This window comes from Arvicanthis niloticus, chromosome 20, assembly GCF_011762505.2.
Source record: "Arvicanthis niloticus isolate mArvNil1 chromosome 20, mArvNil1.pat.X, whole genome shotgun sequence".
Lineage (NCBI taxonomy): Eukaryota > Metazoa > Chordata > Mammalia > Rodentia > Muridae > Arvicanthis > Arvicanthis niloticus.
The window spans coordinates 47,132,746-47,153,106 of NC_047677.1; the positions used below are offsets into that span (position 1 = coordinate 47,132,746).

General features: G+C 50.7%; 1 protein-coding gene across 6 annotated transcripts in view; it reads right to left on the reverse strand.

Annotated features, from left to right (window-relative positions):
* Nucleotides 1–20,361, reverse strand: part of Anks1a (ankyrin repeat and sterile alpha motif domain containing 1A) — a 152,630-nt gene that overhangs the window by 81,660 nt on the left and 50,609 nt on the right. For 4 of the 6 annotated variants that reach the window (XM_034524045.2, XM_076916490.1, XM_034524040.2 and 1 more), the window contains exons 2-4: nt 6,992–7,072; nt 5,021–5,177; nt 2,908–2,970 (exon numbers count right to left, since the gene is read on the reverse strand). In XM_034524045.2, the coding sequence (XP_034379936.1) occupies nt 2,908–2,970; nt 5,021–5,177; nt 6,992–7,072 (301 nt within the window). The remainder of the gene's footprint in view (nt 1–2,907; nt 2,971–5,020; nt 5,178–6,991; nt 7,073–20,361) is intronic. The other 2 variants (XM_034524044.2, XM_034524041.2) reach the window with 1 other exon arrangement.

Consider the following 20,361-nt stretch of genomic DNA (forward strand, 5'->3'; position numbering starts at 1 on the left):
GTTCCTCCCTTTCTTCCCTTCTGAACAACTCTGTAGTAACCGGCTTACTGAGATTCTGAACAGGGGGAAGGCCATATGGTCCAAGCCAGCCTAGAACCTGATAGGAAACCTTTCACAAACCCTCTTTCTATTCCTAATCACTGAGAGTGTTGTGGAGAGCCCTAGCCTCTTGTCATGGTAATTCCACTCCTGGGAGGGGCTGCGAAGGAAGAGTTAATCTTGTGAACCTTCTGTCCAATCGAATTTGTTAAATAAAGGCTAGAACCAGTGATTGGGCAGTAGAAGAGGAGTGGGAGGAGCCAGAGGCAGAGGAGGAGCCAGAAGAGTGGTTGGAGTAGTTGGAGTTGGGGAAGGACAGAAGATGAAGAAGATCATGACCTAGAAAACTGCAAGTTGTAAGAGATCTCAGAGCTGGGGAATAGAGTAGTTCAATGGTAAATCTGCCCAATCTAGGCATACAGCATACATCTGTAATTAATTGAGTTGTGTCTTCCTTGACTGGACTTCAATGGGTTGGAGATTTACCGCAACATGAGAGAACAAGTTTTCCCATCTATACTCAGTATATCTAAGAAAAATAGACTATTCCTCTCTGCAGACTCCACTGAACTTCATATATGTGATTCACTAATATATGAATTCACCAGTGAGCAGAAAAAAAATCCTACAGAAATATGCTCACAGTCATCTTCTCTCAAACCTGTTGAGAGTAGCCATTACAGTTGGGCCAGACATGCCCTGTGGACAGAGGCCTGTGTTAAGGAGCCAGGGCTGTAGCTCTCTGCACTGTGGTGCAGGTTCTAGAAGCGTTAGCGGGAAGAATGGCAAAACCATGTGTCCAAAGTTAAGACACCAGGAAAGGGAAGACTGCCTGGGATGGCAAGGAAGAGCTCAGCTCCCTCCTCAGTGCAGAACATGCACCGAGGTGCACCGTGTAGAAAGCCCGCCAGTCCATCAGGAGAAACTGTAACCAGCGCCCAGGAACAGGTACCGGGCAGTAATTACTTCCATTTGGTAGTAGGAAAACCATGGAAATAAAAGGGAAGGACCATCTGTTCAGGAAACAGAGTAAGGACTCTTCCAGGTAGGAAGCTGGCTCAGACCAGTATATCTCAGACAGACTCTTGTAGGAACTATGTAGGGATCAAAAGAAATTGGCAACTCGACCAGCTCAGCTTTGGTCAGCAAAGCTGTTAAGAGTCTGAGAGCACATGGCAGGACACACCTATAATCCCGGCAGTCAAGAGTCTGGGGTAGGAGGATGGAGGATCGTGAGCTTGTGAGTTCAAGGCCAGCCTGGACTGACTTCACTGAACCTGTCTTAACACAAGGGCTGGGCTATTTTATTCAGCAGCAGATACTTGCCCAGCAGGTTCGAGACCCGCCTGAGACGCACCTTCAGTCCCCACACCCCTAAAGAAGGAAACCACTTGCAGGCACCCCTGTCATCAAGGGGACAGCCACATGCTCAGGTGTCGCTTGTATGGCATTCCCATCCCACGTGTGTTGCCTGAATATAACCATGAGAGCAACAGTGTCCTGTGTGGTAAGAATGGCAGGCTGAGGGAGGGGAGGCAGAAAGGAGGAAGGGAATGAGGAGGAAGGGGATGGAGAAAGGTAAAGAAATGAGGGACTGCGCTGGAGGGATGGCTCAGTGGTTAAGGGCACTGACTGCTCCTCCGGAGGATCTGAGTTCAATTCCCAGCAACCACACGTTGGCTCACATCTGTAATGGGATCTGGCGCCCTCTTCTGTGTGTCTGAAGCAGTGACAGAATACTCATACACCTAAGTTTTTTTAAAAAAGAAAGAAATGAACAACTACCGCCATGGCAAACACGCACATGGGCCGTGTACTGGAAACACTCGCCACCAGTCTTCAGTTTCTGAATAGTGACTGTATCACTCAGCTCTCCTATAATACTCCCTGGCTGGCCTGCACTCACCACGGAGCCCAGGCTAGCCTCAGACTGTGAGGAACTCTTCTGCCTTAGCCTGTGGGCCAGGATTACAGGTGCGCCCCACAATGTTCAGCTTTATAAGAGAATGTTCTTTGTTCTCTTCATTTCCATTGAAAAGCTGATTAACACTAAATTTAGTTTTTAAGCCAAGACATCAACAGCTTAATCTCAAATACATCACCAGCCACGGCCCCAGCTGCAAAGGGAGAGAGACTCAACGGACAGAGCGTTCCCGCTGTGCACGAGGAGAGTGCGCTGCAGTCCACAGCCTTGGCTGTGCACGTCCCCTGTCAACAGCTGCTGGTGCTCCTGATGCAGTGAGGTCAAATTCAAGGTTCTTCCAGCTCCGGACACGGATGCTCAGAAAAAGTGGTCTACTCTAAAATGTAGAGTAGGCTATACTGTTTGCTTTCTAACTGTCAGACAAAGCAGAGAAAGAGAAGAGATGCTGGAGACTGACTGGCCAGGAAGCACCCTGCAGAGAGGCACACACCCAAGAAGAGAGGGCAGAAACAGCAGCTTCTGAAAGAACAGCATGCGGTCAGTCACCCATGTCTTGTCCCCCACATCACTATCGAGATTCTCCGTCCACAGAAACACGGAGAGCAGAGGAAAAGGGAAAGGCTTTGATTCCAAGCAGCAGCCTTAATTATTTCCTGTGCTTACTAAAAGTCAGCTGACTTCTTTGATGGCCCTCTTTGTGGCATCCCCAGGACCGTACAAGTTGCAAACACACAGCAGGCTTATGGTGTGCTTCTACTTCCTACCCTTGCTGCTTCAGCCTGGGGCCATAGTGTTGTGATTTCCCTAGACGAGCCAAAAGCAGATGGGCTGAAGCAGGCAGCTGGAGAGTGATGAAGAGGCGCCCAGGGAGAAGGACAGAGGCCACAGCCGAGGGGAGCATGGGGAACAGGACAACGTGGGGGTCCTGGCTGTGAGGTACACACCTTGGCATTGATATAAGGGTCAAAGGGGCCGTACTTTTTGAGTTCTTTGATCTCAAGAGCATTCTACAAAAAGGAGAGGAAAAGACAAAGTGGTGACAAAGTGGATGAAATATCTCAAAGCAATATCAGCCCTGGGGTCCGATGCTAGGACAACCCAGATCTGAGCTCAGGCAGCTGATGGAGCGAGCTAGCGAGAGCAGGCAGCTCAAGGGAAGCTCATTGTATCCACATGTCCACTGGAGTCACTAGTGGCTTCAAAGTCAACTCAGTGCTCACAGCTGCCTGGATCCAATGTGTTCTTCCAGGTACTTTGGACATCTTGCCCAGCTGCTGCCTGGAATATTCAAGCACTGGGCTGCCACCCTCCTATCCTGGGCTACTCCAGGCCAAAGGCAGCTGTGAACAAGACAAGTTAGCGCACCCAAGTGGCTCACAACCCCAAGCAGCCGTGTTTCCAGGCGAAAGTGGGTGAAGACAGGGTTAGACACGGTGGCTGAAAATGGCTGAAGGGAGGATTTCAGTGGGTGGCCATTTTCCAACACTGAAAAGTATTATTAGTTACAAGCAAGCTCCTCTGTGTGCTTCTTTCAGAGAGAAGACTGTCGCTTCCATCAGGAGAATCACACTTCAGGTCTAAGACCACTATCACCGTTACACAGACATCCTCGCCGATGGTCTGAGTACCTGCTGCTTACCTACCTGGAAGCCTGTCCGTGAAGGAAATACAGGGCTGACTGCCCACTACTCACACCTACTCTCCAAATGGAGGCCTCCGGAACCCAGGTGGTTTCCCTCTGTAGCTCAGTGGAAACCTGTGTGGGCCTTGCTGGTAAGCGGATGGTGTCCTAAGTTCTAAGGCTCAAGCCCATCTACTCTACGGAGAGGAACAGCACCCTGAGGCTGTGTCCTGAGGAAGACAGTCCTGCGAGCGAGCTCAGGAGCAGCTTAGTGCAGCCAAAGCAGCAGGGCCAAAGTCCAGACGGGTGTGTGTGTGTGTGTGTGTGCGCGCGTGTGTGTGTGTGTCCCGGGAGCCTTTGTCACTGAGCGTGTCCGGGGAACAGAGAGGCTATCCCAAGAGCAATGAGGTGCAGAGGCCTTGTGAGGTTTTGGCTGGTTCTCTTTCTCTTTTTTTTCATTACAGAAGAGGGTCTCATTCTGCTGTCTAGGCTGACTGGGAACGTCTGAACTTTCTGCCTCAGCCACTGAATGTGGGAATGCATGCTGCAGGCTGTACACTGCCACAGCTTAGGTGATTTTTTTTTTTTTTTTTTTTTTTTTGGTAAATTCTCCCCATCCCCAGGCAAGTTCTCATGTAGCCCAGGCTGACCTCCGACTATGTAGTCAAGGCTGACCGGGAAACTCGTAATCCTTCAGTCTCCATGTCCCAAGTGCTGAGATCACACCCAAGCCCCGCTGGGTGTTCGCCTAAATGCTGCCTTTCTATTTTCTAATAATTCTGGTTTTTTCTAAGTATGCTTGCCCTCGGAGAGGCATCGGAGGACACAGGAAATGATCTCTGTACCACTGGATCGCTCCGACCTGCATCCATATGTTCTTTTCAGCATCAGCACAAATACTTATGATGTCTGTGGATGTCTGAGCATTTTGATGTCTGTGGATCACTCACACAGCGCTAACACCGGGCAGGCTGCGCTCGCTGCATGTTGATGGCAGAAGCAGGAATTATAATTATGTAATCTCTCCGGTTTGAAATTAACTTACATAATTTTGAAAGATTTGCATCAACTTTTATAGTGTGAATCAATCTCTCTCTCTCTCTCTCTCTTTCTCTCTCTCTCTCTGTGTGTGTGTGTGTGTGTGTGTGTGAATTTTTAGTACAAATCTGTACGAGTCAACTGCACAAAAATGTATCCTCTGGCTGGGCAAGGTGGTACACGTCTTTAATCCCAGCACTTGGAGGCAGAGGCAGGTGGATCTCCTGGGTTCAAGGCTAGCCTGGTCTACACAGAGAAATTGTGTCTTGAGAATAAAAAACAAACAAACAAACAAGATGCAGCCTCCAGAACAAGGGAGGGTCATGTGTAGGGAACGGAGGAACTATGTGGAGGTACACCCGAAGTTCGTGAGTGGAGGGAGGATGCTCTCTCCCGACCTGTTCATTGACTCTGGTGTGTGAAGGTCCTTGGTGGATGAGCAGACGCACTATCTGGGCATCTCCTTTCCACGCCGCCAAGTGCAGAGGGTAGCAGCCTTTCGAATCAGCAACGTTGGTCAGTGCGTCGTTCCTCAGAAGAACCTCGACCACATCCCTAGAAAGCAAAAACCATCTGTGAGCTTATAGGTCTTTCCATGGGTGTACCAAAAATTATTTTCTGACCCCACCTCTCAATGGCTAGCCTCTACTGAGGTCATGGCCGGGATCTCTCCTCCTAAAGCCCACAGCTACTCGTATGTGGCTGCTAGGTGGCTGACTAACCGTGACCAGTGACTCATCTCCCATGGGCCTTTCTCTATAATCCATCTATGTCCTGCGACTCTGCAACCATCCTTGTCTAAACTGTGTGTTACTCCCCCCTTTGTGATAAACAGCACACAGGAGTAGAATTTACATAAAAGCGGTTACACAAGACAGGTGTCATTTGTTCCCTCACTACCTATTCCAATGCCTTGGGGTGAAGGAGCTGAAAAGGACAGAGCAAAACCAGTGTCACACACATAAGTCAGACACACAGAGACCTCTCTGGCTTTCTCTCTGTGACACTGCTGACGAAGCAGACACACGTGTAATTATCTCCAGGCACACAAGCTGATGAAAACCATCCTGTGAATACAGATAGGCCCCGGAGGAGCCTGGCTAACACTGCCACCTTGGAGTTGAGGGTTTGCATAATTCAGACTTTCCCGACTACTTGAGAGGGGTCTCAACATATTTCTTTCTTCACTTTGTGTGCACGCACATGTACACATGCGGAAGTCAGAAGATAATCTTTGATGCCATTTCTCTACATCTACCATGTGGGTCCAAGGGATCAAACTCTGGAATGCAGCAAGTGCTTTGTCCTCTGAACCAGCATCCTGGCCCTGGATTTTACTAAGTTGTTTTAGAAAAGACACAGTGTTCACATTTCAACTTGAGAAAAGATCAACGCTGCAGCAAATACTCATGGTGTGCCCCTGCACAATGGCGTCCAGCAGCCTGGCCACAAACTGGACAAGTAACAGAATCTTGCAAGGTGGGGTTGGCCCATTCCTTGCTCATTACAATGTAAAGTGAGGGGCTGAGGGCACGTTAGTGAGATGGGCACCAAAGAAAGGGCAGAGAGATCTCGGTGAGGCCCATGGCTCCAGCTCACCAGAACTACACCCGTACAGCTCTTCCCCCTTGGACTTCGCTTCCCACTCTCCACACCATCTTTTCTGTCCCCCTTGTTTCTGTTCTTCCACATCTGGGCAAATCCACTTCGTGCCCCATGACTTCAGCCTGTGCTGCACTGAGCCTTGGGTGTCGGTCAGTCCTCAGAGCCGCTTCTCCAGGAAACTCTCGCACCTACTTCCCACTCAAGCTCTGATGACCTCCTCTCACTTAAAGGATGAGGTGGGCCATACACACACTTCCTGTCACATGGCTCAGCATGTTCACAAGGCTAATCTTATGAGGAAAGAATGATAGCAGACAGGACAACTCTCCTGACAGGAAGCTAGCATCTCAGGACCCTACCATCTCCTGTGTTCATCGGGGGTGGACACCGTGCGGTGAGTGCCAGTGTCTGTGTGCTCTGCTGCCCTGTGTCTATCAGGGTGGACACCGTGCGGTGTGTGTCAGTGTCTGTGTGCTCTGCTGTTCTGAGTGTGCTCTTCACAGTCCCATCACTGTGTGATACTGGGGCCCCCTCCACAGGAAGGACCACCAGGAGAGAAGGTGAAATTCACTTCTGTTTAAAGACTTCTCTGGGGCTGGGGTAGGAAAAGAGCACCATTCACTGAAGAGAAACTTGGTATCTGCATGGATTGTGCAGTTTGCTTCTCTCTGTGCTCAGAGCCCTGCTGAGCCAGCATCATAAGAGAAAGAGACACCACAGCTGGGCTCCACAGGGTGGGCAGGGGAGGAGCCCCTGGTACCTACCTGTGGCCATTCAAAGCAGCGTGGTGTAGTGGTGTGTAGCCGGTGCTATCTACGCAGTTCACGTTCGGCCCTCTCCACATGCTGGAAGGAAAAAGAGGGAGATTAAAGGCTGAAGTCACAGCAAGGTCAGAGACGGCTGGCTAACGGTGTACCAGATAACCAAACCAGAGGCTCCCACAGACTTCTCCCGTGGACAGCGGGTGCATACTACCTAGAGTGGTGTACTGCGCAAGCCTCTGTGAAGGCCATATTGTCACCCAGGGGACAGTTCCACCTCTGCTGGCCCACCTGGGCTGCACCACTCACTCAGTTTGGAACTTAGGCTTCTGAGTACTCCACACCAACTGAGATGTCACCGAACAGCACAAAACCAACCCAGCCAGGAATGGGTACTGCCCACCACAGTGTCCTGATGAGTGAAGCCAGTAACTACCTCAGTACAGATCACAGACCAAAGCAGAACCTGACAGTGTCAAAGATGTACCAGGGTACACTGAGTTGAAACGCAAACCAGATTGTGTGTCCTTCCTTCAAGAACACAGTTGGCTTAAGGGAAGAGTGGATTCCACAGAAACAGGCTCAACTACTGTGGGTTGAAACAGGCATAAAAGCGCACCTTTACTGACCATACTCAGCCCCTTTCCTATCATTGCAACCCAAACAATACAGTCTAAAATCTGACTGCATAAGGCCAAGCAGAGTGGCGCACGCCTTTGATCCCAATACTCCGGAGGTAGAGGCAGAGGCAGAGACAGGTGGGTCTCTGGAGTTTGAAGCCAACCTGGTCTATATAGTGAGTTTCAGGATAGCCAGGGCTACATAAAGAGACTGTCTCAAAAGCAAAAGAAAAGAAAACAACAGAAACAAAGGCCTGTTTGCACAGCAGTATTAATTATGAGCGACCAAGAGGTGCTTACCAACACCTGGGAGCATGCGTGGACAGCATCCATTGATACACACTTCCAGGGAGAGATTACTGAGTCAGTCTCTGGTGGACACTGGTAAACCAGTCCATCTTATCTGTGGGTGTCTTCGTACTCGGACAAAATCTATAGCTTGCGGGTCTGATCCCCAGGAAAAACACCATGATAAGGAAACAGCATTACCCCATTCAACTTGCAAAGCTCTAATTCTGACTTTAATGCCAAGGCTCAGGCAGCAGACACCTTGCTTGTCTGTGATCCCGCCAGCACTGATGGTTGGAGGTGTGCACCCTGTCTCTAACATTTACTGTCTTAGGTTTTAGGGATCAATCCCGGGGTCTCAGTCAAGCTGTGGCTCAGCTATATCTCGCTCTTTCCTTTTTAAAGTGTTATCAGGAATAGTTGTTTAATTAACATGCATTTTCTACAGCTATAAAAATAACCAGCTTCCATGCCCGATGACTTAAGCACATGGTTGCTACAGCTTCTATATTAAGCTGCTCTCGTTCTCGGGGTGACCTTATCTGTTGCCACCTGTGAGAACCTGCTGGTACACACTGTGTAGCTGTGTACTCAGAACCCAACACTTGAACTGAAGTTAGGGATGGTTGTGAGATGCCACGTGTGTCTGGGAACTGAACACACGTTCTCTGCAAGAGCAAGAAAAGTTCTCACCCACTGAACACCACCATATTCCATCTTTATTTGGGACTCAGGACTCCACAGTGAAACCGTCTAGGTGCAGAGCCTGCAAGCCTGGGCGCTGGCTCGAAGCAACAGGTCAGTCATAACTACAGCACAGACAGAGCAATCCATCACCCTACCAGCCCGCTCTGAGTAAGGCGGAGAAGAGACCATAACAAGTGCCAAATCAACCAACATCATAAAGACAGCAGGGTTTGTTCAGAAAGAACCTCTAAGAAGAAGTTCAGGACAGTGGACTAGCAAATGACTTCATTCCATCCTCTGCCTGAAGCTTTACAGTATCATGAATTGAATTGGAGGCTGGGGTATGTGCACCACAGCCCATCTGTGGAGGTCAGAGAACAACCTGTGGGATGATTCTCTCCTTCCTCCTTGGGATCGGGAACAAGCACTCTTTGCTTGGCCACCCCACTGTCCCCAAACACCCTGAAGACTAATGGACTGACAGGACAGAAGCCCTCATACGTCACGAATCAACTAAGCCTTACAAAGTAAGGGACGGCCTCACCAGCTGTCGGAATTGACATTCCCCCTTTGCTTTCTTGTTTTGGGGTTGGGGTGGCAGGTTCTCATTGAGTGTCCAGGCTGGCCTCAAGCTCACAGTCCTGCCTCAACCTCCCAAGTACTGGGGTTCCATGAACAATCACATTGGGCTTTCTGAGAAATTCATGGAGGGAGCCACAGAGGCCAACTTTCCCTGTAGGCGAGGTGGGCTGGTCAGTCAGGGAGCCCCAGTGAACTACCCGTCAATCCTCCCCACTGAGATCATGAGGTGTGTCACCACATTCAGCTTTATGAGCTAGTCCTGAAAGGTAGAAAGTTGACACAGCCGAAAAGAAGACAGGGTATACCCATAATGTCTGATTTTCTGCCTATCAGATCAACACAGAAGAATGGGATTATCAAGTGTTTGTGAAGGATAGCACACCACTGTTATATGCTAGGCCCAGGGAATTGCACTGTTAGGAAGTGTGGCCTTGTTGCAGTAGGTGTGTCACTGTGGGTGTAGGCTTAAGACCCTCATCTTAGCTGCCTGGAAGTCAGTATTCTGCTAGCAGCCTTCAGATGAAGATGTAGAATTCTTAGCTCCTCCTGCACCATGCCTGCCTGGATGCTGCCATGTTCCTGCCTTGATGATAATGGACTAAACCTCTGAACCTGTAAGCCAGCCCCAATTAAATGTCATCCCTTTTGAGACTTGCATTGGTCATGGTGTCTGTTCACAGCAGTAAAACCCTAACTAAGACAGCCCCAACTAAATGTTGTCCTTGTAAGAATTGCCTTGGTCATCGCCGGGCGGTGGTGGCACACGCCTTTAATCCCAGCACTTGGGAGGCAGAGGCAGGCAGATTTCTGAGTTCGAGGCCAGCCTGGTCTACAGAGTGAGTTCAGGACAGCCAGGGCTACACAGAGAAACCCTGTCTCGAAAAACAAACAAAAAAACAAACAAACAAACAAAAAAGAATTGCCTTGGTCATGGTGTCTGTTCACAGCAGTAAAATCTTAAGTAAGACAGACGACTGGTATAAGTTTAAGTTAGTAAACTCTTTTGGGAAGATGATTTGGCAGCATTTATCAAAACCAAAAATAGGATTCACTTTGAGCCAGCAACTCCACTTCCAGGCAACTGTCTAGTAGAAACATTTGTGCACGTGCACAGAAGCACATGCTTATATAGGATTGCTTCACTAGCAGAGGAAGATTTCACAAGCCCAAGCACGTCAGTAGGCAAGCAGTGGGGATGCCAGTATAGCCAGTAACCATGGAGAGAGGAAGGCTGGGCTCATATGCCCTGGCATGAGCGTGGTGAGCTGAAAGCCCACAAGAGGTGGACCTCGATGAAATACACACTCTGGTTTACAAACGCACAGAATGCATATGCTCTGAGAGTGTGTGAGAGCAGACAGTGCTCTACCAAGAACTGCTCTTAGTGGTGACCTTGGAGACACTGCCTCCATGCTGACCAGTGACTGTGGCACTCAGAGTGAGGACAGCAGTGTTCTCATGCCAGGGCTTTTACAGGAAGAACAGACACAAGGAGGCAGAGGTGTTCATAACAGCCCACAGGCCCCTTTCCTAGGGGGCTTTATCTAAGAGATGCTGAGCAGCCATGGAAACAGCCCGCAGAGAAGGACCGTAAGTGAAGGAGAAAGCACCTGCACGCTGCGCCCTGCACAATGCTAACATCTAAACACATGGGCATGGCTGACTGTAAGGAAACAAACTGATCTAAAGATGGACAAAGGACACAAAACAGGTCTTTACAGACAGAGCCTCCCGCAGCCCGGATGGCCTGAACTCCTGCTCATCCCACGTCTCCCCCCACCCTCTTGGAGCTGGGATCCCAGGCTATTTTATACAAGACATACAAATGGTCAACGGGTAGGTGAAAAATATCCTATGTCGCTAAGTCTTAAGGAAATGCAAACTCAAACCTACTTGGCATTACTCCGTGTCTGTCAGAACAGTCACTGCAAAGATGAAAAGTGGAGCCGTTAGGGTCATAAAGGACACCCTGGACACTGCTGTTGGGAATGTAAACTCGGCCGTACGGAAAGCAACATGGGTGTCCCCATACAGCAATGCCACTACTGTGTATGAGCAGCTACCCACAGCAAAGACCAGAGTGCTGAACACACCCACACTTAGGACTGTGCTATAGCAGCCAAGACCCAGGATTGGCAGGAGGGTGCATTAACTGGTGAGCAGAAAAAGGAAGTGGAACAGTATTCACTCTTGAAAAAAGAAGGGAAATCCCGTCATTTGCAACAGGATAAATGAACCTGAAGGACCCTACACTGAATGCAACGCGCCAGGCACAAACAAACATCATACAGACTCACTCAGACGCAGAGTCTGAAGTGTTACTGGGAGAAGCTTTCTGAGTCCTTCCACGACACATACATTTCAAGACACGGGAGCACGTGAACATCTGCGCTTCACACTTGGCAGTTAAGTGAGCAGGAAATGACGAGTGCAAGACATCTGTGACCTGACACTGGGGCTAGTCACTGACAGTGAGCCTGAAGCACACGCCGACCCTGTTCACCACGACGCCTGGACCCCCCTGCTCCTCCCGTTCATTTCCTGGCCACTTCTTTTTTTTTTTTTGGTTTTTCGAGACAGGGTTTTTCTGTGTAGCCCTGGCTGTCCTGGAACTCACTCTGTAGACCAGGCTGGCCTCGAACTCAGAAATCTGCCTGCCTTTGCCTCCCAAGTGCTGGGATTAAAGGCGTGCGCCACCACTGCCCGGCTCCTGGCCACTTCTAAACCCAAGCTTGCCTAACTGTACTTGATGATAACAAGATGATGGAAAGGAGACGACATGGAAGACTGAGGAGAGACAGGCGGGGCTCAGGACCAGGGAGTCTAGTATAAAACAGCCCATAGTGTCCAGAGGAGGGCTTCTGGCTCTTCCAGGATGCTGGGAGGGAGCTGGGAGGCAGCAGCCAGCAGCCAGGCCAGCTCAGCAACCCAACAGGCGCCAGCTACCTCCTACTGAACTGAGGGCCCCACTGTCCTTCATCTTAGCACAAGCCTAAGCAGCTCCGTGCTCTACAGAGGTGATTACACCAGCATCACACTCCCTCAGACCCCAGCAGACGACAAGGACATGGCACGCCCCCGGCCTCATCATCCATCTTTCTCTGACCTAGACATTTCAGAGTCCAGGGAACAGACCAAGCAAGCGAGCTGGAGTACGGGAAGACCTGTGATCTCCATGTTTGGATTTAGCTCTGGACAGGATGGCAGCGACATCCTCTCCACCCAACGCTCTTCCTTTTTGGCAGCTCAAGAAAAGAGCTATTTACAAATCCTGGTCTTCCTCCCTGCGGCTGTCCTCAAGCAGTGAGTAGCAAAGGCTGCTCACCCACACACACAGCGAGGATGATGGAGGAAAGGGCGGGGCTCGAAGACAGTCCAGATCATTCCTAAACAAAGCCTGGGAGGTTCTGCAGAGCTGCACTTTCTGCCCTGACCAGCAGGGTAAACCTAAGATGACTCTCTGCAGCCTGGGAGCAGCCCAGCATCCTGGGGGTAGCTTTAGGCCTAGGTGCAGGGTCTAGGCTCTGTCCTCAGCAGCTGCCCCTTCCCCGTGGCAGGTATGCCACCTGAACCACTTGCTCAGGTGATGGCTTCAGGACTTTCATCGTGCAACATTTCCAGAAGCCTGAGCCTGACTCACACCCTACTGTGTATCAGAAGTCGTTTCCCATGCTGCAGAAGCAGCCCCTGTCCTACCTATGCCTTAGAGGCACCTACATTTAGACATAGCCTCTAGAAACTTTGAAGATGACAAGGGAGTACAGGAAGGCGTGGACCTTCTTCTGGCTCTGAACTTCACCTCAAAGCTTCTTCATCCCTATTTCCCACAGCATGGTCACATCTGCAGGCTGAGCTGGGTTTGCAGGACAAATGAGTAGACCATGTGACACAACACACCACATTTGGTGACTGAGGACTGGCCAACAGGTCCTGGTCAGGGGCTGCTCACACATGTGTTAACATGTGAAGCGTGGCCCAGCACAGAAGGCATTCAAGGAGCCAGAAAGGTCCTGAATGAAAGTTTTCATTTAGTGTGAACACGAGTGCATGCATGCGCAGGTTCACGTACTCGGATACGCACCAGGAGACCAGAGGCCCACATCAGGTGTCTCCCTCTCTTGCTCTTCACCATATGGACTGGACCTGGAACTCACGGGTTCAGTTAGGCTGGTTGGCCAGTGAATCCCTAGGGCCCATCTGTCTCCACACCCCCAGTCCCAGGTGTGCACCACCACTCCCTTATCTCAGGTCCCAGTGCTTGCACGCAAGGGTTTTTACCCACTGGGCCATCTTCCTAGACGAAGCCTTCATCTCAAAGGGTAAAGTCCTGCCCCATGGCCCACTTGACCTTCCGCATCCAAACAGGAAGCTGCCAGATTATTTTTTGGAGACACAATGGCTCCACAGTAAATATCAGGAGCAGCAGATCTGGGGGATTTTCTGCCCTGTATCACGACAGGGAGTATCCCTGACCAGTTCTCCTAGCCTCTGCACAGCATCCAACCAGCTTTCTAGCCTCAGACTTACACAAGTGCAGATGACAGACAGGGATCCTGGGCACCGAGGAAACCTTCAGGATGGGAAGACAGCACTAGGCACAGGAGCAACTCCTGAGGTGACATCGTTCCCAGCCTGGACCTCGCCGGCAGACACATTACTCTCAATGCTCACACCGTACAGCACTTTTAGACACCCAAGTTCTCAAACTTGACCTCTCATGCCTTCACAGGAAGAAAACTGGAGGACGCACTGCTCTACCGAACACGTGAGCGGGGAGAAAAGGGAGATGGGTGTCCAGAAACCAGGCCCAGGGACTCGGCCTGCTGGGGAATATGTACAGGACACGGTGATATCAATCTGCCCGGGACACAGGAAAACTCTAAGGGATTTTAGTATGGCCACAGTTTTAGAAGTAAACTCAGAAAACCAAGAGGTCATTAATAAGTTATATGAGACGAAGAAATGAGATTGCTGTACTCTAAGTGGCTCAGCAGATAAACTACTGTGACAGGCACAGCAGCACATTCCAACACTGACCACCAGCGCACCATCTGTAGGAACGGTGACAAGGCCTCCCCTTCCATGGCCAAGACCACTAAGTGAAGCTGCACTCTGAGGACCGAGGAGCTGGCTGGAGCGATGGCTCTGCAAGCACAAGGGCTGAGTTCAGAGCCTCAGAGCCCATGCAAAAGCCAGGCACGGTGGCGTGCACCTCTGATCCCAGGTGGGAGACAGGATCCCTGAGGCTCAATCACTGAGCTCCACCGTTGGTCGGTGAGGAAATTTTTATTTGTCTCACTGGTCCTCACGACGTGGGGAGTGACAGGGGGGAGTACCCATGAAAGAGGGAAGGGAAGGGGACAGAGAGCCATGACAGCACTGACTACTACTGTGGGGAAAGGCAGCTGACACAACAGGACTGGCAGGTGGACACTGTTCCGTACGGGAGCAGAGAACTGAGACTTGCTACCTGCCTGGCTAGATGAGCCTTAGAAAACTCTGGAATGTAAGTCTGGCTGCATGGGTGTTTTGTGGCTGGGTGTTTTATCTCAGACATGGAATGAGTAGCTCCATACTGAAGGCCTCTTCCCTCCAGAGGGAGACACAGGGAGAGAGGTGGTGCCCCAAGTCACCGCTGCACACATACCCAACACAGCACGGAAGAGGAGGGTGGGCCTAGGGCAGAGCCACAGGTGACCTCCACTCTGTCCTGCACCTCAGACCCACCCTACACTGACAGGCAGGCTTCTGGGGAGTGATGGCATCCGGAAACTCCTGGTGCACTTCTCAGCATCGATTTCCACCACTGTGGTCAGGCAGGGGAGGCACTGTGCCCTGTACTCTGTCTGCCTGCTGACAGCGATGGCAAGGGAAGCTGTTGTGCCTCTGGGGCAGAAGACGGGGCAGGTGAGGGACACGAGTGCAGGGTGAGTGCCAAGAAGCCTCTGACTGCCTTATGGCCATGCCATCTATGAGGATACAAAATAAACCAATTCAGGCCATATCTCCCACAGGTTCACACTATTCTTTGCGACATTCATCTCTGATGTGACTGAACCTCTCTCAGCAACACGTCACGACTGACCGTCAAGCCCTCACGGTTTCTGACCCACAGCTGCACATCAGGCAAGTGTCTGCTCAACTTACAGGAGAATGGTCTCCAGGGCTCCGGCACTAAGTGGGAATCCTCCATGTCCACTTACTGGGGCTACACTGTCTCTTGCATGGTTGAGACAGCAGAGACTGTGCCAGGGGCAGGGCGCTCAGCACTGTGGGGAGGGCAGAACAGGGGGGAAGTAACTGCCTTACTCTGAAAGTTGTATTTAAAGAGATACCAACCCTCCCCAAAGGAAGAAGAAGCACACGCCAATGTGAGGCCTTCTGCTAAGGGAACATGGATGTCATGGCAGTTGACTGGGATCTCACTAGGACGGACAGGGGACACAAGGGTGACAGGTCAGCAGCACCCTCAAGAGATGCTTCGAAGGGTTCTGTATTTCCTGGAACACCTGCTCTCCCTGCCACCCTCAATGCCTCCCCTGGCAGCCAGGCCTCCCCATAAAGCAGGACCATTGTGCTTGGCCAGGCTCAAGACCATCTCAGTTCAGAGCAGTGTGTCACTGTCCGACTGCTCCTCCCGTCAGAGCACACACATCCAGGGCAGACACTGAGGGTTTTATCCACCACTGTATTCTCACTGTCAGCGAAGGGCTCTGCCCAGCACCTTCACACCTTACTTACTTAAAGAATGAAGGCTAGAGAGACTGCAGTGGTTAAGGGCACTGGCTGTTCTTCCAGAGGTCCAGGGTTCAACTCCCAGCACCTACGTGGTGGCTCATAATTGTTTGTAACTCCAGTTCCAGGGGATCTGAGGCCTTCTTCTGACCTCTGCAGGTACCAGGTATGTATGTGTTTACACAGATATACATGGGCATGCAGAACACCATCTGTATAACATATAAATACATTTCAAAAAAGAAAAAGGATACAACAAATTTAGGGCTGGAAAGATGGTTCCGAGGGTAAGGGCTTCTTGTGCAGGCAGGAAGGCCTCAGTTAGGACCATGAACCCATGTAAAGCTAGGAACGGCCTATAACCCCAGCACTGAGGGGAAGGGGGAGAGGCAGGATTGTTGGAGCTTTTTGGCCACCAGCCAGGCCAGGTCAGGGACAAACCTCAAGGGAATAAAGCAGAGGAGTGACAGGGCAGGAAAATCAGAATCAGACGTCCTCTCCTGGCCTCTTACACAGGCAGGCACACGCCCTGCCACACCGTGACGTGCACAAGTGTGTGCATTTGCACACACCGAGATTTAAACGACAGGCTGTCCTCCTCTAAGTTAGTTACTGGTCAACACTACTGCAGACATTTTCCCAGATGCCGCTGCAGACTCGTGACACTGAGGTGCTGCCAGGAGAAAGTCTCCAGTCAGTGGACGCCGCTCACCCTGAGAGTGCTGACAATGATTGACTCTGACTGGTCGGTCGTCCAATGGGCTGACTGAGTCATCTGTTCAGGGGTACAGACTTTTGTCCTGAGGTGATCATAAAGCCTCAGTTAGCCCTGCCATCTCAATTTAGAGTGAAATGAACAGCACCTGTCTGAACTACACACTGTGGGGTCCACTTCCCTCGGCTACAAGAGACTGCTCACTACGCTCGGATACTACCTAACAGGACTTGGGCACCCCCCCATTCCACACTCAATACTGCCTAACAGGACTTGGGCACCCCCCATTCCGCTTGCTTGGCCGTTTTATAAGGCTTTTAGAAACAAGGTCTCAAATAATCCAGACTGGCCTCTAACCCAGCACGTAGCCAAGGATGGCCTTCAACTTCTGATCCTTCTGCCTCTACCTCTCAAGTGTTGTGATTAGAGTCATGCCCAGCTCTCCCACTGCTCTATCTGGTTTTGCGAGGGGGCCTTGTGACACTATCCAGGCTGTCCTTGAAATCCCGTGCTTCAGCCTCCCTAGTAGCTGGGATGGAAGGCGTGCACCACCAAGGCCGGCTCTGTTTACAGGGCTCACCACGTAAAACTCATCTCACAGGAGCACTGGGGAACCCTAGGGAGCTGACTTGTGTGATGTGAGTAACTTACCCAGGGTCACAGAGCTTGGCAGGACGCCAGTGAGGTGGATTCTAAAATCTCAGCCCCCATGTTCATCTGCCCTCCTGTCTCCCTCTTTTTGCTTCTCTCCAGGGTTGCAGAAAAGCCACACAGGGTCTGCCTTCGGATGAGAGCCAGTGTCCCACGCACAGGGTGGGTCCCGGGGGAGAGGAGGAGGAGGCTAACTGAAGACCCACTGATTTCCTGAAATAATCCAACTAACTGACAGACTTCATTACTTAAGGTAACAGCAACAACAAAACCAAAACCAACAATGCTGTAATGAAAAATACCAACTGGTCTGTGTAACCTTAAGGTAGTAAGTTAATAATCCTGTTTGGAGGAAATTAAAATGACTTTTTTTTTTTTTTTTTTTTGGTTTTTCGAGACAGGGTTTCTCTGTGTAGTCCTGGCTGTCCTGGAACTCACTCTGTAGACCAGGCTGGCCTCGAACTCAGAAATCCACCTGCCTCTGCCTCCCAAGCGCTGGGACTAAAGGCGTGCGCCACCACTGCCCACCTAAAATGACAATTTTCAATCTATTAAAATGACTCATATAAACAGAACTAGCATGTGCAAAGTTATCATCAGACTCCAGGTCCTTCAGACCTCCTGAATGTCCCAAAGGGCCACACACTAAGGCACGGTTGTGACTGAGGCTAGTGAGTGGGATGGCTGGGGTCTAGAGTCACCGCTCACACCCACAGCGGAGCCAGCCGAGCCCTGGATCAGCTAACACCGCAGCTGCGGTCTCCGGTCAGGCCACCAGGTGAGTCTCATTTGTTCACGGAGATTCCCGTGCGTGCAGAGCGGCAGGCACTGCCCGTGGAGTGACTCTATAGAGTAAGTGGGCTCGTAAATGTGGAAAACGAAACCAGAGACTGCAGATGGAAGTGCTTACATTTTAAATGACTTCAGTTTATCATTGTGTAAACACCGTGTCCACAGTGAAGCACAGGACCAGTGTGTGCTGACATGAAGCAACGGCTCGGCTACGTGAGGGGAGGCGTCCTGCCTCAGCGTGACACTGAGCTCACCTTGCACCAACACTTGGCCCTGAGTGGTTCTGGGCGTGAGGCATGCATTACTTTATAGTAAAACATGTACTATGTCCTCCTCTGACTGGATTCTAGGTCTATTCTTAAAGCCCCCGGGTCTGCTCAGCTCAGGTTAAGGAAGACACCTGTTAACTAAGCTTAGTAGTGCCTGACTCGTGATACCTGATCAAGTTTCTGGTCTCCAACCTGGGATAGCTAAGTCTTTGCTGCGTCTTCAGAATCCTGAGGTCAGTTCCATCCCTAACCTAGATGTCTCCACTGTGGAATTTCTGTCCACTCCTCCACCTTTTGATAGGCAGTGAGTGCAGTAACACCCAATATATACCTATCCCTTTCCCCGTCCATGCCCCATGCCCACTCTCTGCAACAGAAGCCAGGTCTACTCCAGAGAGAGAGATAGGCTTCCACCTATGAGAGTCAAGGGGTCTCTTACGGGGACATTATTTCTCCACCTGTTTAGAGGCCCCCGTGGTCCCTGACTTCCAGCCCCTGGAGGGTGAACACCTCTCACTCTCTGTCTGTCTGAAAGGAGTACCGGGCATCACAGAGGTCATGAAAACACTTGCTCTGCAGACAGCTGCAGGGGAGGCAACCGTTGGGTCAGTGAGTTCAAAGGCTGGTGGATGTGAGAATGCACTGCGGGAACCAGAGCCAGCTGAGGTTAGGAGTGGAGGGCAGGTCAACGGGGGCCTTGTCTTAGCCTGTGTTCTACTGCTGTGAAGAGACACCATAACCACAACTCTTATGAAGAAAAGTGTCTAATTGGGGCAGGCTCATGTTCAGACGTTTTGTTCACTATTGTCATGGCGGAGGGTGGGCATGGCAGCACTCAGGCGGACATGGTGCTGGAGAGGGAGCTGAGAGTTCTACATCCAGATCAGCAGGCAGCAGGAAGAGAGGGAGACACTGGGCCTGGCTTGAGCATCTGAGACCTCAAAGCCCGCCCCCAGTGACACACTTCCTCCAACAAAGCCACACCTACTCCAAAAGGCCACACCTCCTCTTATAGTGCCACTCCCTATGAGCCTGTGTGGGCCATTTTCACTCAAACTCTTTTATTCAAACATATTCCACTTCCTGGCTTGTAGCCCTAGTGTAATACGAAATGCATTCAGTCCAACCTCAGAAGTCCCCATCTGTAGTCTATCACAGTCTCAACAAGGTTTAAAAGTTCAAAGTCTCTTCTGAGACTCAAGGCTATCTCTTAACTGTAGCTCTTGTAAAATCAAAATAAAAAAGCAGATCACATACTCCCAACATCCAATGGCAGAGGACATACATTAACAGTCAGAAAGGGAGGAGACGGAGCATGGTGAGGAACTATCGGGCCAAAGTAAGGCAGAAAACCAGCAGGGCAAACTCCAAACTTTCCACTTCCCTGTCTGATGTCAGGCACTCTTCAGATCTCTGGGTCCTGTCAGCTTCATGGACTGCGGCATACTCTCTTTAGACTGGTTCCACTCCCTGTCAGCAGCTCTCCTTGGCAAGCATCCCAAAGCTCTGGCACCTCCAACATCTTGGGGTGTCCAAGGCAACCCAGACTCTACCTTCACAACTTTACACAATGCCCTTTCTAGGTCTCTTTACAGGGACATGTTTCCCACACACTTGAGACATGCTTCACACACTCCAACAAGGCCAGGCCTCCTAAGAGTGCCACTCTCTGTGGGCCTGTGGGGCCACCTTCATCCAGACCACCACAGTGCCCAAACCTGAGATGCTTCCCCTCCTGAGACAACTTCTGGTCTTGTCATCTTCATTTTCAGAGTTACCTTTTTACTCCCAAATCACCTCCCAAATGACTGCAATTTAACAAGGAGACATTTTGCAGAAGTTTTCACATCTCAAGGGCTCACCCAGTCAGGTTTCACTCAGAGCTGTCTAGGCTGCTGTCTATGGAACAGTTCCTCAGCCTGCCACACAGGGTGTCAACCCTAGCACTGCCACCAGCAGCGCCCAGCACCCTCCACCTAGTGCTCACGGTGTCAGCGATGTGTGGCTGCTTCTGCACGCATGTTCTCTCCACTT